General features: G+C 42.7%; 1 protein-coding gene across 3 annotated transcripts; it reads right to left on the bottom strand.

The window, feature by feature from the left end:
• Nucleotides 1-210: 210 nt before the first annotated feature.
• Nucleotides 211-24,792, bottom strand: FAM192A (family with sequence similarity 192 member A). 3 transcript variants are annotated; one of them, XM_026652731.2, is made up of 8 exons: nucleotides 24,692-24,788; nucleotides 16,134-16,163; nucleotides 15,783-15,923; nucleotides 15,454-15,552; nucleotides 11,167-11,288; nucleotides 5,135-5,268; nucleotides 2,993-3,054; nucleotides 211-991 (listed from the first exon to the last, which is right to left on the bottom strand). In XM_026652731.2, the coding sequence occupies exons 3-8, from the start codon at nucleotides 15,910-15,912 to the stop codon at nucleotides 774-776; spliced, it is 765 nt and encodes a 254-aa protein (XP_026508516.1). In that variant the 5' UTR covers nucleotides 15,913-15,923; nucleotides 16,134-16,163; nucleotides 24,692-24,788; the 3' UTR covers nucleotides 211-773. The 3 variants fall into 3 exon arrangements, with proteins under 3 accessions (XP_026508516.1, XP_026508515.1, XP_026508517.1); XM_026652730.2 differs by lacking the exon at nucleotides 16,134-16,163 and having other exon boundaries at nucleotides 24,692-24,792; XM_026652732.2 differs by lacking the exon at nucleotides 16,134-16,163 and having other exon boundaries at nucleotides 24,752-24,780.
• Between the last annotated feature and the right edge of the window lie 235 nt (nucleotides 24,793-25,027).

Here is a 25,027-nt window from a genome sequence, read left to right as displayed (position 1 = left end):
AGCGGTTTGCACTAAACAGCAAGACTTGATTTTTCAGACATCTACGCTCTGGGAAGAGCTCCATTCAGAGTGAGGGTCTTGTGTTGCTGCCTCTTCTTACTTTGTAGGGTGCTGGCACCCTAGATGTCATTGATGGTAAGGGGCTGGGCCCAGTAGAAATTGCTTAATGGAACAGACTCACCCGTGAATTATGAATGGCGAAAGCCAAGATAAAAATGCATTCAGAATTTCTTTAATCATGTCACACAACCTTCTTTACAGTGTCACGGCAATCTACATTTCCACCATCTGCTTGATTTTATTCTGCTGCCACTTCTCAAATACAGAATAAAAAGGGACATTTTAAAAACAGAACACGTGGCCATTTTTACAAGCCTTTGGTGCTGCAAGTGAATGCTTTAGCCTCTGGTTGTGAAAAAAAAAAATATCCATCTTCAATCACCAGGAAAATCTTTCTTTCCATAAGAACTTTAAAAGAGAAGGCTTTCGCCTGCATTCCCCCCCACCCCGCATCTTGGTTACAATAGCAGTATTTTCCCTCAGTGTTTTCGAGTAGAAACCTATCAAACAGGCTCGTATGCACCTCAGAAATGGAAGAAGCTTTGGGGGAAAGATAACTTCAGTTGATTATTTTGGTATTATGTGAAGGTACCCAGAAGGTTAATCTTGAGAGGTTAGCTAGGAAGGGTATCCTGGGGGAGAAAGGATGCATCTTTCACCCTCTAGGGCATAGGCTATCTTTCCAAGCTACATTGACATGGAGGGATTTTATGTTATGGCCCATCAAAGAAATTGCTGCTACGAAAGACCGAGGAGACAATCTTTCCAGTGGAGTTGATAGTGCCTTCGCTATCTGAACTGGACTCCGAATCGCTGCTTCCCGAGTAGGCGCCCAGGCCCGGGAGGATACCAATGCACACAGCTGCTGAGGGGCAGTGGACTGCAGCGCCACTCATGGAGCTGCCGCCGAGTGGAACACAGGCTGGCTTTTCTGAAAGACACATGAACAAACCGTTACACTCTTCAAAAAGCAAGAGCGTGAGCCACACGTAGCTTTTAATCCGAGAGTATAACCAGATGCTATACATATACTGTTGCCACTTGAACACTGTACTTACCTAATACAGCTAAAGCAGTTTTGCTACACTAAAACTTCCTCCAGTAGGAAGGACTGGCGACCCCAGCGATGGGCTATGGAGCTTTTCCTCACTAGTCAGTCCGGTCCTGGGAAGGCAGTATTTCCTTCGAAGACCATCCATTTGATACATTCCATGAACACTAAAATGGTTCTGCGTCGTATATTTGACAAATTTTGCCCTGTAATAACTGGGTTGGGAGAAGGACTACTAGAGCAGTGGAGTGAAGCAACGTCTCCAGCGCTCCACAGCTGGTTAGCTTTTAGAATGCTGGGAAACACAGTTAACGGAACAGCTGGAGTTTCAGAATGTGCCTTGGGGTGCAGTTATACAGCTGACTTCCATGCTGGTTGGGGTGTCTAGGTAGTAAACGCTATTCTCTCTTGGCAATAGCAGCCACAACAATGAAGACTGAAATCCAGCTTGATTCGACGTCCTTTTTTTCCTCGCTGCCCATAACTTTCTCAAACACATTTGTCTCAGGCTGAAGCTTCCTAAGCCAGTCCACTGCCCAGAAGGGGAGTAGTTCTGATTTCGGTCAACCCTTCTGATGACCTTAGTACAGGAGTCCCGTTTTCCCCTCTTGGTTTGGATGACAAAACTAGTTCCCAGCTAGCTCAAGGACAGCTGAAGGAAGACCTGTCTAACTTAGCTTCCTTTGTGCATCTTACTAAGATTTGAAAAGCAGGGAAACCAGTCGTTTAAATTTGACAATTTTAGGCATGAACTTTTGCCCCTCCCCCCCAACTCCTTATTAAGTATACTCCTGCTGTGAGCATCTCTTTCTACGGGTCAGGCCAGTGGAGCCTGTAGGCTCCAAAAAGCAAAGCACTCCCAAGTTCGGGTAAGGATTAGTCTGTTAACAGCTGCTCAGCCTACATTCTGCACAGGAAGAGCGGCCAGGTCAAGTAGCCTTTAGCAGAGGCCCAGGATCAAGGGACTTTTAAGTCTTGTTGTTCAAACTTGTAAGTTCCCCAACACCAAGCAGTTTTGGATTCCCCTTTAAAAAAAACAAAAGCCAGACCCGAGCCGTATCGAAATCCTGAGCACTCGGGGAAGGCCATCCCAAGCATTAAGCTACATTCATGAAGTTCACCCCACCACGCTGCACATAGTTGGTCAGGATATTATTTATTTGGCCATGTCATGGGGTTGAGTTATCTTAACTCCAGCTCCTTGAGTTGTTAGAATTTCACTGCTACCTCCTTTTGCACCAAGGCTACCTTTTGTTGGCAGTTGTGTTTACATAGGCACTACAGATTATAGTATAGCTAATCTGCTTGTGCGGTGGTATTTTATGAAGCTTTATTTAAAAAAAATCTGAAGTGAAAGGGAACTAAACTGCTAGGGAGCCTATGTTCATCCCCCTGAAAACTGGGGCTGCTCTCCGACTCTGTCCATGAATGGTCATTTGCCATACAAAAGCAAAATATCCCTCGGCTGTTTGTGGAGAACCCCATAGCCCAGACCAATGGCCCTCTACAGTCAAATAGTAAACCTCCGTGGTGGAGCCTTGTCTTAATCATGATTGCACTGCTGTAAGTTCCTAAATGGCTGCCAAGTTTGCCCTGCCCAGAACAAAGGTATTTAGGTACCTATCTCTGGGAGTTAGGTGCCTAAATATCTCTGAGTCTTTGGGGCTTCTGTAGCCACAATGACCATCTATTGCTTTGCAAAGCATTTGGAAATACTTGGGAGTACTATGAAAAGAAAATAAGATCTATATGCAACACAGTCCAATTAGTTTCAATCTTGGAGAAAGATAAGAGCCCTTATAACAAATAACACTGGCAAATAAGTTATGACTTCCCAGATATAAACCACTCTACATATCAAACTCCAAGGCCAGAACACACCTTGATTCTTGTCGTTGTCAGTGTCTAATTTCAGTCTCTTCACACTGTTACCGCCTTCTGAACTGTAAGAGAAAGGGGAGTCACCTGGTTAGTCAGAAAACAGTCACTTTATAACCGCAAAAATCATAACACTAGATTTGCCTTGAGTGCCAAAGAGAATTCCAGCCAACTACCTTGATAACTTTGCTGCTAGTTGAGAAGGATCGCTATTATGCAGACATGCAGCATACTGCCTACACTGTATTCCCACCCCTTGCCAAGTTAGGTAGTAGAAATCCAGATCTAGGAATCAAAGCCAGGTCTTTTGTATGGGAACACAGCACTAGCGCTGCCCACCTAGCTGGGACTATTGATCTTGAAATATTGAAGAGTTTGTGTCCAAGAAAACCCCCAAATAAGTTTGCATCTCTTTATACTGAGGGACAGCAATCATCTCACCAAGAGAATACAAGCCTGCTTACAAAGGATGGGATCTTCCTACAGATCTGTCACTTCTATACTCCTCCAGATGCTTCTGATTAGAAAAATCAGTCCAGTCATCCCTTCACTAGTCAACTAGGTGTTGCTCATCCTCTCCTGTATAGAAATGCCTGCTATCCCTGAGGGGGGATAGACGGTTCCTCTGCCCATGTGCTAAGTGGGAATTGTTAAGCAACATTATGTAGCACACCAATAGTAAATGTGAAGATGCTTCTCCTTCATCTGAGGGGACAGTGACGCCTCTCCCTGCATTAAAAAGTTAGTCACAGAATAAACCTGCAATAATACATGTCCATTTATTGGCAAGGAAAGTCTATAATGCCCAGACAGATGTTAAATTGAGGCGTCGCTTAATCTCAGCTAGCCTGAAATAGAAGAAAAAGTGACTGACTTCAGAAACGTCTTAATGTCAAGGCACTGACATGTCAATTTTGAAACACTCTTTTCAAATAGATGCCATCTGCAGCCATCAGATGTGCCATCAAGCAACATGCCAGAACTTGCTGCTTAGATGCCAACGGTTAGGGAGAAAAATAGCTCTTTGGATGCTAGCTACCATCCAAGTTTTGTTCCCTTTTAAAAACCGGTCAAAGTTGTACATCATGGATTGGAAGAGGAGTTTTGAGATATTCCTGTACTGAATTTACCAAAGCCAGCTTCCTAGATTATGAGTTACTATTTCACTGGGGATGAAATTACTCACCACAAATCAGAAGCATCTGAAGGAATCTCCTATAGCTTCAACTACAACCAGATTCAATCACCAATTTACTTCTAGATGCTAATTAACAACAGTCATTGTTATCAGATGGACTGTTTGATTGTCTATGGGAAGTGAGGCTAGGTCTGTGCTGCCACTAGTGGTGTAATTTGCAGCTCACGTAAACATACCTGTGCTAGCTTCAGTCTAGATAGCTCGCTAAAAAATAGCCTTGAGGATGCGGCAGAGCCAGCTAGCCATGTGAATACATACCCAGGGGGCGTGCACAGCCCACAGTGCCAAGTCCTCACTGCTAATTTTAGCGAGCTAGCCAGAGTGGGTGCGTCGACATGAGCTGCAAGTCACACTTCTGGTTGCACTTCCATAGCCTGAACGCATGGTCATAGTCCAGATCCTACAGGATAGTGTTTCCTATTACACAATATTGTAACGGGTAGCTAAGATGGGAGTCTCAAAGGGGCGAAACAGCGAATGGGCCACTGACCTAAAACTGCCCTATCCCTTGGGAAGCGAGGGTTTTGCAACAACGCTGTCAAGCCAAACTGGTGGAGAACAAGAGAAGCTTGCACATTACCCTCAGGAGCAGATTGTCACAATGAGTTACACCAACAGTCAAAATTATGCAATTAGGTATCAATAAAACAAGCTGATGTGTGATGCAAATCATTCGACTCAATACAAGTGGCATGAATAAGATTGAAAATAGGCCATTTTCAGATCCAAATACAGGATGTAATGACACTGACATGACTGAAGCCTTGTCTGGTTGAATCATCTTCGTTTCCCCACAGTCTGGGAGACTTATAGAAACATGCTAGTCCCCCTCTCTTTGCTAAGGTTCACACCTCTGACAATCTCCCAAAGGCAGCTTTTGGCCTGCCTCACTCCATACTGCTAACTCCGTTCCTCTCCTTGTGAATTTATAGAGGTGTGAAACTAACCTTCTGTGTTTCACAGCTCCTGCCAACAGCTTTGCCTGAGAGAACTTGTTCTTGTTTTCTACTGATTTCACAGTGAGTTTCTTCTCTGCTTCCTTCTTTGGGTCCGTGCTGACGCCCACTTTGGCGAGAGTGCTGTGAATTAATAGTTAAGGATCAACCGGGATGTGAGAGATGACAGTTCTTCTGCATTACATTCAGTCTGGCCTGCTAATGCTGATGGGGGTTCATTCACAGCTTGAGGGCCTCATAGTCCTGTGCAAGCCTTTTGAATGGCATTGAGCAGGTACCTCATGCCAGCAGTGTGAGAACCTTACTCTTAGGAGCTGGCGCAGGTGTTCCGATGCCAGGCCTGTTCCTGGAGGACTCGCAGGCAGAGAGGGATGCAGGCTATAGTGGCAGATGCATAATGGGAATTCTCCTCATCAGATACTTCAGGATAGCAAGGAAAGGACTTTGTACTGGACCAACAAGCAGTGCTCTTGGCACCAGAGGAGATACCCTATAGGCCTGTGTCCTCTCTCGTTTTTAAAAAGTTTTTAGGAAAGGTGGAGGGTGCAAGGAAGGGGAAAAAAGTGCAACCACAAGATGACATGGGACCTCCTATCACCCCCTGGGCCCAGACACTTTTGTTACAGACCAGCTGTTTCCCAACCCAACCTTTCTGAAGGAGAGAGAATTCATTAGTGGGCCAAATCCTCCTCCCCACTTTGCAACCATGCAGCACCAGGAGAATTCATCCCACTCGGTCTCCCATAAAGCAGAACAAATTAGCCTTACATATCACAAGGCCTTCTTAAAAATTCTCTCCTCCCTTTATGCTGGCCTCATTACTGGTCACACAGCAGGCTCCTTCCTTCACGGACAGCCTGAAAATTAACCCTGCCAGGTTGGAATGTGGTTGGACTAAGATTCAACCAGACCTTTGAAGAACCAAAAAGCTGGAGTGAGGGAATCTTCTTTCTTACAGAGAATTTTGTAGCAGTTTGTCCTCAACATGTGGACAAGGCAGATAATGACTTGTTTAAATGAGATTGTAAACTCTTTGGAGCAAGGATTGTGTGCACCTGTGCATGGTGAGTACCCAGTATAATGGGGGCCCTGAACACAATTAAGGCCTCTGCGAACTACTAATGCAAAAGATCGAGGGCCCAGAAGTTCCCTTCCTCAGAGAAATACAAATGTATTGGCTGGTCAAGTAAGAGTGGCTTAAACCTGTCTGTCCTCATATACAAGTAATAATCTTAAAGGATAGGTCATCCCATAAAACGTAGATTACATTTTCAAATGCCCCGCCATGGCTTATAAGCACCTGTTAAGAACAACTCTGCCGTAGAAATAAAAACCACATTCTCTTTGAACAATGGCCTAATTTCTCTTCTTTATGCTGCCCCCACTGTTAGTGAGTAGCATCATTTACCAGTTCCAGCAATGCCCACAGAGGAAATGAGTAACCTGTACCAGAACATTTGAAAGGTGGGATGCAGGTGCAACCCATAACGAAGCAGGCAAGTCTGGATAGGCCTCAAAGGCTGGCTTTCTGACATTAAGCCACACCCAAGAGTCTGCAGAAACACTAACTGGTTCTCTTCCTATGGAGAAGTCCAGTTTGATCCCAGCTGGGCTGATACAGGACCCATCAGACTACCTCTTGAAAAAATACCTCCCCCACCCCATTTCCTTGCTGTTACTAGTGCATTACTCTGGTACTTATGGGGACCTGGAAAATCTTCTGGAAAGTTTTATAATTGCACCTACAAAAACCATGTAACCTACAAGGTTACAAATCAAAAAAGTGACCCTTCACTCCAGTATCAGTCCCTTCTTTGACTACAATTCCCTGAAAAAGCGAACAGCACAAATTCATATAACGCCACAAAAATCTGAGTTGCACAAATAAGTAAAAGACAACATCAGCTGTTGCAGGGAAGACACAGGACACAGTAAACTTCAAACTTGGCAGGTCAGGTCAGTCAAGTGGCAGCAAATGTGCAAATACTCTGTTTTAAAGTGAATTTACACACATACTTTGGACATTCTGAACATCTATTTAAAAGCTTTGCTTTAGTCTTTCCAGTTCATAATGTGGATCATTCCTTCTTTGATTTTTCCAGGGACATAGTTACTATCAATAACCCAGTCTGTCATGGTTGTGATTTTCTCCCCCCTCTCAACAACTGAACAGCCACTAGTAGTTGTAGCTGCTAAGTGGCTTAAAAAAATTTTTTTTTTAAAGACATGGAACAATGGTGCCATGCTGTGGCCACTTGCAGTAATAAATGCTCTCTCTAGACAGGCAGTACCTCTTTAAAACAGTTTCATATTGCAACATGTGGTTCTTTTCACTTATGCTAGCGAGGTAGGCTCTTATTGTCATATTTCTATTGCTATATTATATCTGAATACTAGGCTAGCTAAAGCCATTATGAGCAAGCTGAAGTGTAATTTTTATCTACAGATGCCATGGCAAAGGATGCTGTTTTGCAAACATTGCAACCCTACCTCCAAAATCCTCAGCAACTAACTAAACATCCATTTGCAGAGACTGAAACACCCATTGCTGGTTTTATCTAAATTAGCTCTATGGGCAGAAGTTCCCACTGCTGGAATTGCTGGATTGACATTACAAGCAAAATTACTTTTCCCTCCCATAAAGCTATGTAAAACATATGTACAGAGCGTTGTGTTAATCCTGGATACAAGCATAAAAATAGTTGTCCTACAATATAGTTTAATGCTAGCATTATGGGAGAGATGACTGGCAGGACTTCCTTTTCAGAGAGCTCTAAGATTATATGGATATTTCCTCTTTCATGCTTTTCATTTGTCTCATCTAAATAGATTGCAAGCTCTTCTTGAAGGATCTCTCTCTCAGTATGTTTGTACTGCGTTTAGCACAATGGACCTTCATCTCAGTTGGGGCCTCTAAGACTACTGTAATACAAATTAGTAAAGCAAATGTGTTTAGTAAATTAGTTTAGTAAATTAGTAAAGCTAGTGTTTACAAAACTATTTCTAAGAAGCATTAAAAATAATACAGGCAGACCATTAAAAGTTCTTTATCAGAGAAAAACTGAGTAGTCAGTCACTTCTGCAGTACAGAAGAAGCAATTTTTAATATACACACCCCTACAAACATCACATACCCTTGCTTTGTGTTGAACAGAACAGAGCATTAAAATACTTTTTAAAAAGTAAAATTCAGGTTTGTAAGAAATGGTTGAGAATTTCAAAGCAATGTAGGCGATTTAGACACATCTTCCATTAAAAGTGAGCATCTAAATCCCCTAGAATGCTTTGAAATTCTCAACCATTGTCTGTAGCCAATATGTATCCATGACTATCAAGTTATGAGCTATCAGACAATGCAATTAGTTATTTCAGAATTGCAATAAGCAATATCCTAGTTTTCCTAATACCTTCTTTGCTGCAAACTACACACTTTGGGTTAGCACAGCCAGGTAACCCTCAGTCTAAGTCAAGCTTAATTTTAGAGAAACCTAGAACGTTCACAACTTACCTAGAGATAGAATTAGTTAAAGCACCACCGATAACTGGAACCCTTTCCCAGTGTTAACCATGGGCTTTGGGGGTTATGAGTTGGCCATTTCAGTTCCCACTTCAGGCAACATTTTATCTGACAAACTACAGGTGGAATACATTTTTTCTTTTAAAATGACACGCAAGGTCTAAGCATGTTAAATCATTCTGAGACAATTGGGGGGGGGAGGGCTAGCTTAGTGGTTTGAGCATTGGCTTGCTAAACCCAGGGTTGTGAGTTCAATCCTTGAGGGGGCCACTTAGGGATCTGGGGCAAAAATCAGTACTTGGTCCTGCTAGTGAAGGCAGGGGGCTGGACCTGATGACCTTTCAAGGTCCCTTCCAGTTCTAGGAGATAGGATATCTCCAATTTCATAGGGTGGTGTCACATTTTTCACCTATTACAGTGCATAAATGGAAGGAGACTATTTGAGCCACCTATTGATCTTGGTCTGTGCTTTGGGCTGGTGCCTCTGCGTAGCTTAAACTGAATGTTATGCTGGGGAAGTCTGATGGAACGACAAAAGCAACATTTCTGATCCACTTCTTTTTAGACTGGAAGGACTTTAGGGCAGGGACAATGGCGTCCTACGACATTTTGAGCTCTATAGTCACACAATTACTAATAATCCATTTACATCTCATACTGCAGAAACTATCTCCCATTTAAAAATGGATGCCAGCATCTAAAAGTAGCTTAACTTGAACTTTAAGATGGGCCACTTGGAGTTTCTCAATCTGCCAGGAAACTGAAACAAGACACAATGACAAAATATAGGGTGAAAGGCTAAAAATTCTCATTGACGGTATCAATAAACTTAGGACATGGGTTCTACAATTTGTAATATATAAGCAAGGCCTGTCGATGCAAAAACAGATGATACTTTAAAGCTGTGAAGACTGAGGCCTGGTCCACACTACCCCCCCACTTCGGACTAAGGTACGCAAATTCGAAGTACCTTAGTTCGAACTTACCGTGGGTCCAGACGCTGCAGGCAGGCTCCCTCGTCGATGCCGCGTACTCCTCTCGGCGAGCTGGAGTACCGGCGTCGACGGCGAGCACTTCCGGGATCGATCCCAGAACATCGATTGCCTGCCGCCGGACCCTCCGGTAAGTGTAGACGTACCCTGAGCTTACTGATACCTAAAACTCTGGAAGATACACTGCCCAGTAACGCCAGGAGTCAATTACTTAGCTAACAGAGGGCACATAAGACTCCTTCTAGGCTAGCATGATTCGCTATTGGACTTGTTTGACCTGGCTAGTGCAGTCATATCGATGCTGTGGAAGCAGCTGCCATGCACATTCCAATATTCAGCACACCCTGAAGCAGCCGTGGTAGAAACTAAATATATCCCGTGAAGCATCAGTCCGAATCAATCTAAGGAAACTCCTATATGCAAATGTGCCTGCTATGTCCCACATTAAGTTTTGTGATTTCTAACTGTACTCGCATTATTTACAAAAAGAGGAGCTGGGGCAGACTGGCACATGCTACCAAGTTAGATGTTGGCGGTTCCTGTCTCATGGATAAGTGATGCATTTCCAATACATATTACCTTAGGACATCTTTATATAAAACCAGTATCACTCGGATTCTCTCCCCACTTCATTCCTCATGTGTGGAGTTTGACTCTCCTTGTTCTGCCTCAAGCCCCCTCTATTCCCCCTGCTAACTTGCACCGAAGTGTCAGAGTTTGCACATCACCCACCGATTACTTAAACATAATGGGCTTGATCATGACCGAACAGAAAGGGAGGAACCATCGGCATCTTGGTAGATGAGAGGAAACAATTCTCTCCTTTCAACCTTAAAGACAGTCATCACTAGCTCAATGCTTTGCCATATGTGCAAACCCAGGCTGAGGTCTTGAGCTTCTCCCCAAGCATGTTGGTCTGGCAAGGGATAGAAACACAGTGGAGTTGACAGGCTTAACCCTCAGGCTGGGAGAAAAAGAGCATCCCAAGTTGCACTCTAGCACTTCTCCACGAACAGCCTTAACTATTGCAAAAGCAATAGAAAGACAATAATTCAATAGCGACTTCCAACAGTTTGGCTTTTAAAGCTGTCAATGTACATCTGAAAAAAAACAGCTTAGTGAAAGCAGATCTGCTTTTTAAATTAGGTGCGGGATAAAGCAGAGCTTGCAAAAAGGGAAAGCCCATCCTTCCTGTATACATCCTCCCTTCCTATCCTTGTATCAGTGTGAAATATCAGAAGAAGCTAACAGCAATTAGAAGGAAACAGGAACATACAGAAAAATTGTGAAGACATGACCAAAAAAACTGAGATTCTGAGAGATCCAAAATAAGAACAAAACGAAGCACTTTAGAGGCAGATAATCATCACATACACTTCTGTGTAGAAAACTACTTTGCAGGAAAAACAAGTGTGTGGACATCAAAGTCTGATTGCAGCACAACCCAACTGTAGTTCCCTGTCTTATAACCGTCTACTCAGACCAGTGGCGAGTCATTTCAATGCAAAGGATATTCTGTATTCATTTAGTTCTTTCAGATCATCTTCTCTTCGTTGCTTTTCTATTAGCGCTTGTTGCCGAGAAACCTCATCAAGGAACTTTGTCTCATCTTCATCTAAGCCTCTTACCATATTTTCTGAATAAAGCAAAGCAAAAATTAAAAGCCATTTAAGAAGCTGGTAGAGTGGAGGACCACGCAACAGTACTTTTCATCCAAGGATTTCAAAAGGTAGATAATCATCCACAGGTATTTTACAGATAGCATCTATAGTACCACTAAAGCAGAGAGGGGAAGCGATCACTGGTAGGGTAGGAAGTAGTACCCATGGCTACTATCAATCCTCTCTTCTAACCAGTAGATCATGCTGTCAGTTTTAAAAAAAGTAAGCATATATCAGACCCTTCAGAAGACAAACCACCCAAAGATCAGCTTGTTTTTCTAATTAATGACAGAGAACAAACTTCTCCGGGCTAAAGAAAGTCTAATCAATGGGATTCCAGATTAGCAAAGCTGAGCTCCCAAGCATATTCAAATTAAGGGCTTGTCTACACTGCTGTAGCACTTCAGCGTACTACCTATGCCAATGGGAGGGGTTCTCCCATAGGTAATCCATCTCCTCAAGAGGTGGTAGTTGGACAAATTCTTCCATCAACCTTGCGCTGCGTACAGGGGAACTTAGGTCAGTTTAACTACATGGCTCAAGGATGTGAATTTTTCACACCCCTGAGCGACGTAGTTGTGCTAACCTAGTTTTCTAGTGTAGACCAGGCCTCAGACACATGTTTTTGAACAAAGCAAACATAGCATGGTAGTTTACTGAACACATACTCAACCACAATTATAAATACAGTAAAAGCTAAATTAGCTAAACCTGTCCTGTTTAGCTATCAATGTCTTTACTCTCTAAATTTCCATTCTGGTATCCTATCTGCTCTTCCAAGTAGGGTACAGATAGCTTATTAGAAGGTTCTTTGAATCTCTTGTTATGCAAAGGATAATCACTCCATCAAAGCCACACATTTTCAGAGAGCTAATGAAAGGCTTAAAAAAAGCAAAGCCGGCGGTGTCTGTGGCCAGACCGAAAATTCTCTTCAGTTATAGCAACTGGCCAAATTTCACTGGTTTTAGCTTCATGAAGGTTTAATTCCTAAAGATGATTTTTAGGACTTTACATATTTAAGGGCCATATTTTGCCCTCAGATAAAAGTCCCACATAACTTCAAAAGGCAGGGCCTGAAAAATCTGATGAGTGGCAAGCTTCAGGAAGGGTGGGGCCTCAAAGTCAATTTTTGTTGAATGTAAGGCTTTAATTTGAGAAGTTCCAGTTCTTACAGTTGTGAAGACTATAGTACTCCTCCCTGAGTCTCCAGACCAATAGTCTCCAATGTGTCTGCTACTGCTCAGAGCTTTCCAAGGAATCAACAGCAAGTGAGAAGACACTAGTCAGGTTCACTGGTCCCATTCTGACTGACTGCATGAAACTGACAAGAACCTTCATTTTACTCAGCAGGTGCTTGGTATCTAAAACGATAAGCAGCAGCTGCCAAGGCAGTAGTGGTTGTTCCTAGATCTTACTGGTATCGCTCTCCTATGAGTCAACGTTTGTCTGGTACGCGAGTCTTCTGGCTTGCAGGTGTTGGATAAACTTTTTAAACCCCAATCAAGGGCAGCATTTAGCCCCAATATAACTGTCTACCAAAAACAATATTTTTTGTAAAGCTTACCAATGAGCACGTTGAAAAGAATGGGTACTTTCCCCAGCATTATCAATCAACAAGGTATGTGTGTCAACAGCACTTTCCTTTCTAGTCAGCCTACTCCTGTTGCCCAGTGCAGTGATGTATCTCAGTCCAATATTTAAGCTATATTGAATTTTTTCTGAAATGAAATTGAGCTGTCACAAATACTGCATAATTGGACAAGAGAAACAAGCTGATTTAGATACGAGACAGCTACAAGGAGCCTTTCACCCCTAGGTCACTGCTGACAAACTGATCGCTATTTGGTGGCCAATATGAAATGATCTGGTTGTCTGTCAGTTCCCAGTAGAACTGTCTTTTGTCACGATTGGCATCCTTGATAGCAGTGTCAACAGAGGTACCCAGCGCTGAATCTGAATGGAAACTGAATTCTTCTACTTCATGTAAATACCGTCCTACTGGTATGGGGTTTGAGGGGTGTCCATGGGGCAGAATGAGGAAACTTGCATGGCTGCTGCCCATACTATATCTGTTCTGTGCCTTATACAACTTTTACCAGCACTGCATTCATTCAAAGCCCCAGAAAGGAGATTGCTTCCATGCACAAACACCTCTGCTCTCAGCATTGTTCAGAAGGGAAAGAGAGCACAATGACAATTCAGTAGAGTTGTAGTAAAGTATCTTTCTTTTAAAAGCACCAGAGTATGGCAATGAGGTCTTTTTTTAGTTGTTTTAAAAGCAGCAAATCCTGCAAGGAAGTCTGATTCTGTGCAGTCCTAATATATTGCCTATATTCTGTCAATTACACTATGAGGTTTCCTGAACAATCTGAGAGAAGCAAGATACTGTCACTATGTTTATTTGTTCTATCTTCTTCCAACTGCTTATATCTGCTTCATACAATATATACACAAAACATATAAAATACACTGTGTATTTAAGAAACCACATGTTTATGTTTACATTATAACTAGAACTGCTCAAATTAAATTAAATTACAGAATTTTGTTAGATTCCAAAGCAGTTTTCATTTCATTGTGTTATGCAATGGCCCAATTTTCATTTTCTAGGTTTTCCCATGGATTTTTAAAATGTTTTTAAAACAAGAATTAACTAGATTTGAAGAAAAAATCCCACCGTGTGACTCTGCCAACCAATCCAAATTGACAATGCAGAAAAATGAAAACCCCAAAAATCTTTTTGAAGGACAGGCTACATTTTCTCATGACGATTTCTGTTCAAGATTTTATTTAATGGAAAGTTGTTTTTAAAAAAGCACTTTTAAAAATTTTCTGTTTTCAGAAGATGGCCAAATCTGTTTATTTCAAAAATGTTCAAGCCTGCTCATTATATCTAAGAATGAGTCAACATATCTGTATCACTCTTAGGGCCAAATTCTGCCCTCGTATGTACACATAATTCCTATGAAGTCAATACACGTTGGGCACACATATGGTAGAATGTGTGCCTTAATGTTACACTTTCCTCCCCCCTCTACTCCACAATCTGTGTCAGGCCAACAGTCCCCCATACTGAGGTAAACTGGTCATAACTCTCTGGACCCACCAACACTGATTTTAAACTAATCAAGTCTTCCCATCCTTCCCCCTAAAAAGCAATTTCATTACGGACAGGATCCTAATAAGCACTAAGAGATCAATTGCGCTATTCATGGCAGTGTTGGTTCTAACAAAGCACTGTAACTTTATGCATCTATTAAGGACGGAGAAAGAAGAATTCCATTTGATGTGGCAACAGCAGGGCAGAGATTTAGGCAGAATGTAATTACCCAGACTGAAGTTTGGCCAAAGCCTGACCCTTGCAAAGAGTACCATATGCTCTTTAAAGCACCTCAAGCGGTCAGGGCCTCTCTTTTAAATGTCTGAAAGATTAAATCTCTAACTACTGTTTGTCCCCTTTCACTCTGGAGCACTGGTTCAAAAGAACAATCTAGAACTGACTCAAACATCATTCCTGTAGCACCTGACTTCAAGCTCTCTTACCCAACTTCTCACTTTTCCTTAGAACAGCGGTTCCCAAACTTGGATCGCGGCTTGTTCAGGGTAAGCCCCTGGCGGGCCGCGAGACTTTTTGTTTACCTGGAGCTTCCACAGGTACGGCCGCTCACAGCTCCCAGTGGCCACGGTTCGCTGTTCAAACAAAACACCACGGGGAGTGGTCTTATGTTTAAAGCACAGGATGGGGAGTCAGGAAAACTGGGTTCCATTTCCAGCTCCACTACTAATTCCAACATCCTTCTGCTTCAGCTTCTTGATCTGCATAATCTAATTCCATACTTCACAGGAACGTGAGTTTTGATGGACATTAAGTAACTTAATTCCTTACGTGCCAAATGCTCTCTTAATGCAAATAATTACTGTACATATTTTAGGACGCACAGCAGCAGTACGATCCACCCATTTGATTATTTTCCAAGTAAATTTCAGAGTGACCGTTATGTAACAAACCAGTGCTTTGAAAAAAGACAAATAAAGCATCAGACAGGAAAGAGCTATCCATCTGGCCACGCATCTCAAAGTTACCAAAGATGTGGCACTTTTCTGGGCTTCAGGTCAGAACAATAACTTGCTGGTGCTTACTGAATTTAAACTGCTCCTCAAACTCCTGCTGTTTCTTGTCTTTCTGTTCCTGGAGTCTTTCATATAATGATCGTGGGTCATACACCTCCTCTGGGCATTCTGAGAGACGGGAAGAGAGCAAGAGACAAGAACATACCTTAGATCTTTTCTTTTGTATTGTTTTTTAAGCAAGCAAGCATGGCTTTTAATCTCCCCCCCCACCCCCACCCCCCCACTTAAAGCTTTTAAATATTCTCACAAGCATAGCAGCTGGTTCCTTTGATTTTTGTAGTGACAGTTAAATATTCTTTGGATCTCTTTCCTGCAATTACCAAACTATATCCTAGTACCTTCTGGGTCCTCGGGTTTTCGAACCTTCTCCCATTCTTCCTGTCTTCTCTTCCGCCGCTCATCTAGCTCCGATTCAGACACAAATCTTTTGTTAATTACAAGGTCAGCAGTGCCATCTCCTCCATCCATTGTGGAACAGCCTGTCCAAAAAAATACATGGAAGAGAATACTGATACTGGAGGCCAGATTCCAGTTTCAGTTGCATAAGGAATACTAGAAATAGAAGGTTGCACTTATGAGCAATACAGATCCTTCAAGATACATAGGGTATAGGCGATAAGAGTCTGACCCCACAAGTTGAAAAACGTAACATTAAATATTAACTCAACGTAAAAATGAACACAATTCACCTTGATTCCAAAGCGCCACTTGTAGGACATCTTTAGTAAGAGAGCGAGATCTATTAGAGTCCATCACAGAACCCAACTCAGTAACAGCAGATAGATACTAAACAGATACTATACTTGTTCTTGGTCAAAAGACTCAGAAGAGGGGTGCATTTTGCATGTAGCAACAAAATTGAAAGGTGAGGGATTAAAAAAAACTTGTTAGAACAAACCTGTTTATAGAGAACCTCAAAAACATTTAAACAAGATACAGAAACATTTGCCTATTACAGGCAGGCAAGGCTGTCCAACTCTGCCCACTGTAAACCCTACTTTTAGTTGCTTATAAAGCTTTGCCACGCTTCAACCATTTGGGCTGAAATTTTCCATGCCAAGTGTCTGTCTTGTGTGAATTTTTTTTTTTTAATTTCAGCCAAAATGGTTCATTTCCAAGGATGAGGTGATTTGATCACGTTTTTTTCAGTTTGATTTTCCCCTCCTGAATCTAGGAAACTGCACACCAAAACCTATGTTAAAAGAATGTTAAGGTTGCTATTGTCAAGCACTCAAAAGTTAGGAAATGCCACAATTAAGACTGCCTATGGGTTAACAACACTGCAGACAGGAGTTTAAAGTACATTTTACAAAAAGACATTTTAAAATGTAATCAAACTATTTCTGTTTATATTCAGGGTTTTAAAATCCATTTATGGAAAAAAGTTTTGGACCAAAGATGACCTTGCTAACCCAGACCCTAAAACTGACACATGAAAGTAGTCTCTGCCTACTTCTAAGCAAAAATTTAAAAGCAATAAACAACATTGAAATGAGGCTACCTACTACTCAAACATCATTTTCTCTACAAAAATACAGTTCAGAACATTATGAATGTAACAACAAATTAATGAAAGTTGTCAAAGAAATTAAGTCTATTTTATGGTGCATTATATATGCTCTTTGTTCATGTCTTACTGAATCTTGTACATTAACAAGTAATTCGCAATCGGATTTCCTACTCATTAGCACTAATTGAGGTTCTACTATAGTTATCAGTGCCACTGTAAGACTGATGTCCGTAAGGAATTTCCTGTAATTAGGGCTTAGTTGGTTTCATTCTGAATAGAGGCTTCCCCAGTGACCAGCAGCAGTATTCAGTGACAAGGGAGAGACACCTCCCTCCCACCCCCCAGCACCTCCAATCTTCACCCACACAAAAGTCACAATGCTTGGCCATCATGCAGGTGAAGCAAGTGACATGCTTTACAAGTGTTAGAGTGATCCGCCGCGAAGAGAATTAATTAACTTGACACCTAAAGTCCTACTCCCAGTTTAAACCCATGCAATATATTACAAGCCTTAAAGTTCAAGATTTATTCTGCCAGTATAAAGTTATGCCCCTAATCCAGATATTTATAGCTCTGTATTCTAGAATAATACATAAAATTGATGCAAGTGTAAGGTTGTTCATAGAATAAATCGGTTGCTATTACTTAGATCAGTGGTCCCCAACCTTTCTCATCTGGTGGGCGCCAGACGACAAGCCACCGTGGACCGTGGCCGGCGGACGAGCATCCGCCGAAATGCCGCCGAGAAGCGGCAACGTCAATAGGCACCGCCGCCAACAAGCATCATCATTCAGAGATACCTTAAAATAGGCCTGATTTTCAGAAAAAGCTGATATGCCTTCTGAAAATAAGGCCCTTTTAAGCTGTCTCAAGATGGGCACACAAAAATTACAAGTCACTTAGGAAAGTTTAGGCTTAAATAAGTTGCCCAAAGACACACAGGAAATCAGTAAGGAGGGTTGGAAGTTGAACCTATGCCCCATGGGTCTGAGTCCAGGGCCTCAACTATAAGAACATCTTTCCTTTCCTAATACATGATTCGTTCTTTTTATGGCAGCTGTCCCATCTCATGAACTCCTTTTGGAAAGGGATAAAGGATTCAGGTATGTTGGTGATGGTAGGGCATAAAAGAATGTAGATGGGGTGAAGGGGCAGAGACTCAGGCTACACCTACATTTACGGCAGCGTATAGAGTACAGACACTGCACACCCAGCTAGCATGGGTATAAACAGCAGTACAGATGGTGAGACACTGTTTCAGCAAGTAGAGCAGAGTTCCCTACACATCTGAACCCCCAGCGTAGAGCAGTTCCCTACACAGTTCTCTACATGCCCAAGCAATGCCTCTCACCCCTATGCTGCTATTTTTAGCAGTGCACTGTCCCGCTGTCAGAGCCTTTCCCCACCACAGTGAAAGGCTCCCCCCGGCCAGATGTGTAACTACACATTGCAGTGACAAGAGTTTAGTTGCAGACTGCCTTTCACTGCCACATGTTGTGCATGTACTCTGTATGCTACTGCAATTTCATTAGGACTACTCTTTTGCGTGCAAAATTGTCCAACCTAAGCGCATCACAATCCTAACAAAATCAGTAGGCTCAGAGGATCCCTTTACTCTAGGGAAAGGATCTATGTACAACAGTTATCAAAAACAGGTTCTCCCCTCAACTGGTGCCATAGCTTAACTGTGACTTTATGCAGGACAAAAGCGTTTTCAGCTTTTGGAAAGCATGATGAAAACGTGCTCCTGGTAGCCACATCCTGGAGCACAAAGATGAAAATGCAAAATGCCATTTAAAAATGAAAAATTGGATCATTTTCAATGTTACTTCCATTTTTCAGCAAGATAAGTCAGCATTTTTACCTTCAGAAAGTCCAGATATTTAGATGTCAGCTTATAATGAGGTTCACTCTTTCCCCTCACTCTCAAAAACTAGTGGAAATACAACTAACCTGCATTTGTAATGCTGATGATGAAAGGTTGCTTTTTACTTCTATTTATTGCTACTTAGTGGCTTGTGTATACTCAGCAATTTTGAACAATCAGGAACATGTACTAGCAGCAAAGAGTCCTGTGGCACTTTATAGACTAACAGACGTATAGGAGCATGAGCTTTCGTGGGTGAATACCCACTTCTTCGGATGCATGAAAGCTCATGCTCCTATATGTCTGTTAGTCTATAAAGTGCCACAGGACTCTTTGCTGCTTTTACAGATCCAGACTAACACGGCTACCCCTTTGATACTGAACATGTACTAGTTTCTCTGCTTCCCCCTGTAAAATACTGAGAGGCTCACTCAGTGATGTCATCTGGATGAGCTGCTGAACAGTAAGTAAAGGAGATTCTTATGACAGGGCTGATGCTTACGCAGTATTTATACTGATGGTTACTGTTAACTCTTCAGCACAAACTGCTGTCAGAGATTTTATCCTCGCTGCTGAATCCATTTTCTCCACTTGGTTAAAAAGGAACTGTAGTCAAAACATTTGCTCTGGCCCAAGGCATCCCCACTGCTCTGTAAGCAGAGGGGACTCTTATCTGGCTAGGACAGCACCAAGTTGGGTGCCATCATTCCTCTTTAACTCTTCAGAAGTCCCGCCAGGGTGTACAGCAGGGATCTACTTCTGAGGTAGTGGGGGGGTTCTACCCACTCTCTATGGCATCCTCAACACCAGAAATGGCACATACTTTACTGGTGAGATCGGATTTGGTAACTAGAGATGAAAGGCAGGTATGAGAAATAAGTGAAGATTTTAGAGTCTCTCCAACTACCAAATTTTAAACAATTTAAACATTCTTTTAGTTCTAATTACCTCCCTCACAACTTTCACATATAAAAATGGTAGATCAACTCCTAAACTGTTTTCTTTTCTAAACCTTTCAACAGATCTGAAACCTATAAGGTATTTTTAGAAATGCCTAGTTTAAAAACTTTATTTTAACCCTCCCACACACAAGTTCTTCAAGATTTAGAGCATTGTCACGGGGATTTCTTGGACCATACCTATTGATGAGGATTATTGATATGGATTATATTTAAGGAACAGATCTACCTCATGCTCCCCATTTAGTGTTCGACTGATAGCATGAAACAAAGCCATCAGTAATGGAGAGATAAGAGAACTGGTCTTCAAAAGCCTTGTAAATATATACACCAGGAAAAGAAGTCTCTAATAGACCCTCACCATCCCATGGCTGGGTTTATTTCATACCCTCCGTTTGACTGGCATGCTTGGTTGTTAAGCATCTAACATCATTCACAATGCTTACATCAGAACAGAAAAGACGTGCAAGACTTGGAGTCTAAATCTTGCACACTCAAAGCTCCTATTAAATAGAAAAGTTAAGCACATGCATAAACATCTTCAGGATCAGGACTTGGTCTGCATGAATTGACAGCTAAGGCCTCCCCACTGGCTATAGGATTTTTCTAGCCTTAATAACTTCCAGAAGATGAAGTTTTAAATATCACAATACTATACTGTTAAATTCTGAGGCAAAAAAAGAAAAACAGATCAAAATGTGTCTGTTTAGGACAGCAGTCTAAATCCACCTCCCTCGCCCAGTATAATTTAGTTTGTATCTTATGGGTGGATTGAAAGTTAAAAGCATCAGGGATTAGTCAACGGCAGTATGAACTGCAAATTTCCAATCTACAGTGTATCTTGATAGAAACCTATGACATGGCATACGGCATCTCAGATAGTGGCTAATACCAGATGTTTCAGAGACAGTCACAAAAAAACACTGGGAAAGCTTCTTCCTGATATATTAGTTAGAGATTGGCTTATGTCCTGACGCATGAGTTTCTCACTTCCAAACTCTTTGGTGTTTTTAAAAAAAATCCTTACTAATGTAACAACTATAGCAATGTCCATTTTTTTAAACCCTGCTAAGCTGTTGGCCTCAGGGATATACACCTCTACCTCGATATAACACTACCCGATATAACACGATTTCGGATATAACGCAGTAAAGCAGTGCTCGGGGAGGCGGGGCTGCGCACTCCGGTGGATCAAAGCAAGTTCAATATAACGCGGTTTCACCTATAACGCGGTAAGATGTTTTGGCTCCCGAGAACAGTGTTATATCAAGGTAGAGATGTACTGAGGTAATGTGTTTCATAGGCTGAAAACAGTTCCTTGTATTCATTTTAAATTTTCAACCTTTGTTTCGCTGAACGTCATTTGTTCTTGTTTTGTGAGAGGATAAACAAAAAAAAGTTATTTTTATTTTTAACTCGTGATGAATAAATTGAGACATATAAAGTGTCAGAGAAATAGGTCTGGCAAGATCTTCAAAGTTGGTTGCTGTTACTAAGCCATTTAGTTTTAGCCCAGTTTACTTAGCTAATAACTATTCTGATGTAACAAAACTGATAGTTTTCAGAGTAGCAGCCATGTTCGTCTGTATCCGCAAAAAGAACAGGAGTACTTTTGGTACCTTAGAGACTAACACATTTATTTGAGCATAAGCCCACGAAAGCTTATGCTCAAATAAATTTGTTAGTCTCTAAGGTGCCACAAGTACTCCTGTTCTTAAAACTGATAGTGTGATTCCAAGGCAGACACCGGTTTCATTTCCAGCGACTCAGTTAAATGCGAACTTTGTAAAGAGAATCCCTAACTAGGGAAATTTTAAAACTATCTCCCATGGTTGATGATACTGGTTCAGCAGGTGCAGGAAATGCTGGGACAGCCTGAAGGGTGCCACTACCATTTTCATCATCATGCTACCCAAACATGATAGGTGCGAGTGCTAAAAACAGCGTCAGACACTTAAAGTAGAGCTCCTAAGATTACAAAACACTGGTGTTTGTAGCCATGGGACATTTTTCAAGGATTTCCATAGTGCAGACAGGGCTAGCTTGTTCAAAACTCTAACTTAAGTTTGGTCATCACTAGCTTTCTTACACTCATCTCAATCACACACACACAAAAAAACAATTAGAACCAATACTTTGTTCTAATACAGCACCTTTCATCTGATGATCTCAGAGCAATTTAAAAACATTAAAGGGACACCATCAATTTGAAATCTTATCAAGTTACAAAAAGGTGAGACGTACTTCCCCCTGCCAGATTGTGCAGTCTGAATCACATTTGCCTATTTTTTCCTCAAAAAAACCCAACAATAAAACCAAACACCCATTTCTCCACACTGTTTCTGTGTAAAAGATCCACATAAATAGGAGAAACTCACTGACAGAGTCAAGCAGTGAAAGTATCCCCCCAAGTAGTTTATCAAAGATTCCAAATGAAAAAAACTTCTTAAAAAGTCAATTATAGTGTTGGGGGGAGGGGGGGTTATTTGTAACAAGAGATAATGTGTTGAGACAAATGTGATTTTTAAAAAGAAACCTTGTGTCTCTTGGAGCACCACACCAGAACTGGATAGTAAAGTTCACATTATACAGATGGGGAAACTGAGGCACAGAGGTGCAGTGACTTGCTCAAGTCCGCACGACAAATTAAAGGCAGAGCTTGACACTGAACTGTGAAGTACTACTCCAAACCCTTGACTATCTTTCCTTCATAATGTGACTTATTTCACCAAGGTACTCACTTTTAACTGATTGAACAGTCAAGAAGATAGGGCCTGCCCTAAGACATCAACTTCTGCAGAATTTAGGCATTCATTTAAGAGTTTCTTGTCCTTGAATAAAGAAAGCCTTCCAAATTTGAACTGACTGTAACCCCAAAAAAGTGTTATCTTCCCTAGTTTGCAGGTAGACAGCTTAAGGATCTCTGAAGCTTCTCAGACCTTTTCCCAAGTTCCAGTACAAGTAAAATGACTAGACTTAGATAAGTATTGCTGTTTCCTTTCAGAACCCTTTGCGCAGCACTGAAACCTACAAGAATCGCATCCATTTCACTCTATAGGTATTAGGAAAAGCTATGAGTAGCAGAGGACGCACTTTGCTGATGCCCCAAAGAACTTTATCAGCTTCCAACTATTAGATATCCAAACTGTCAGTGGTTGAGTGCCTACAAGCATTCTACCACCATACTTCCAAGGGTGCTTTGTTTTTGTATGCAGGCAGGAAGAGCTCTCAGATCACAGGAATCTTACACACAAACACTATCTTCTCAGAAGACCACAGTCGCCAGAAGACCAAATACTCAGACTCAGACTTTAAGGTCATAAGGGACCATCCTGATCATCTAGTCTGACTTCCTGCACATTGCAGGCCACAGAACCTTGACTATTCGCCCACTCCTGTAATAGACACATAACCTCTGGTTGAACTACTGAAGGAATCACCTGTACAGGGATGTACTACTAATTTTGTCTTCATGCTAGCTCTGTTTATCAACAATCTAGTGAAGAAACTATCAGTTGTGGCTATGGTACATTGCTGTATGATTAGTTATTATGAACTACATGCACTAAACGTAAAGGTTTTTCCATCCCGATTACTAAAGAAAAAGCATACAGGGTGAAAAACTTTCTAAATGAAATGCAACACTGCTCTTCAAGATGTCCTAAACTCTATAGAGCACAGCCAGTTACAGCTTAATGGGTGCCAGTCTAGGAACAACACCTGAAACAGGCTACTGCTGTCATGGGGCAGCTTGAAGAAGAAAGGTAGATGTATATACAGAACTCCACTTGTGACAGCTCTTCATGACTTGATGAACTATTACTTTTTTTTCCTGGAGGCTGCCATCAGATACTGCAGAATGAACACTTTCATTTTTTTAAAAATGTAATCCTATAGCCCTTATCATCCAGCTCTCTGGAGTAGAGCCAGTGTTTCCACTACACATGTGTCCGGTACTTAGCACAATAAATTCATAATCATCAACCTCTAGCTGCTAATGTAACTCAAACAAATAGTTAACCTCACAGAAAACCTTCAAAATATCCTCAAGTGTACCAAAGTGACGTCTGCCCAGGCCTGAAGTGGCCTGATATCTGAAAAAGCTGTGAACTATCCTGCTTATCTCAAAGTGGTGTTAACTCTGAATCCCAGCAATGCTGGTTTAAACATCAACTTTCCAATGTAGATCAAAGAGCCCAAGAAAAGAGGAGGAACTTAGAGAGAACTGCGCCATCTTTCTACAGCAACAGACAGCTGTTCTCGACTAGCCGTACTGTGCCCTGGAACAACACCTTTAGCTAGCTCACCCGCTGTTTAACCCAAAGGGGAGCTGGCTTCTGAGGCAGAGTGGCTCAGCTAGGGAGACACAAGCTAACACACATCACCACACAAGAATCTGTAACCTTATTCTCACCACCCCCTCCCTGGATCCCCACATTACAGCCACCTGGCTTCTCCCCCATCCCCCCCAGCCTCCCCTAACCCATCCCCTCAGCCTCTCCCCAACCCCCCAGCCTCCCTCTAACCCCCCCAGTCCTAACCCATCCCCCCAACCCCTAACTCATCCACTCAGCCTCCCCCCAAACCCCCAGCCCTAACCCATCCCCCAGCCTCCTCCTAACCACCCCCAGCCCTAACCCAACCCCTAACGCATCCCCTCAGCCTCCCCCAACCTCCCGCTAACCCCCCCCAGCCCTAACCCATCCCCCCAACCCCTAACGCATCCCCCCAGCCTCCTCCTAACCCCCCGCCCTAATCCACCCTCCCATCCCCCCCAGCCCCAGCAGCCCGGCCTCGTCCCCTCCCCGCATCCGCCCTCCAGGAGCCAGTTCGCCCTCAGCCCCTGCCCCAAGGCTGCCCTCACCTCACCCCCCCCCCCCCCCCCCCCCCCCGCGGCCCAGCCCCCCCCACCTTCCTCTCGGCCGGGCCCCTCAACAGCGCAGGGCCTCTACAGCGATGTGCGCACCATACCCCACTGCAGCCACCATTGACCCCGCGGGGCCCCGGTCTGCTAGGAGCCACACCCTCTTCCCGCCCCAACCAGCCAATCATTTACCTCCTTCCTCTCACACGGCCACTACTAGCCAACCCCGGCTCTCGTTTTTTCTTGGCCGTCCCAACAACACGGCGACGATTGGCTGATCTCGTGATGGGGCGGTGTGATTGGATGAAGTGTCACCGGCTCGGGGCCCCGCACCCGGATTGGTGGGTTTGGCGAAGGAAGGGGCGGGGCGGGGCGAGTCGCCG

Source organism: Terrapene carolina, unplaced genomic scaffold (assembly GCF_002925995.2).
Source record: "Terrapene carolina triunguis isolate 2854851 unplaced genomic scaffold, T_m_triunguis-2.0 Scaffold130, whole genome shotgun sequence".
Lineage (NCBI taxonomy): Eukaryota > Metazoa > Chordata > Testudines > Emydidae > Terrapene > Terrapene triunguis.
Note: the sequence above shows the minus strand (reverse complement) of the source record. Positions and strands in the feature narration are given on the sequence as shown.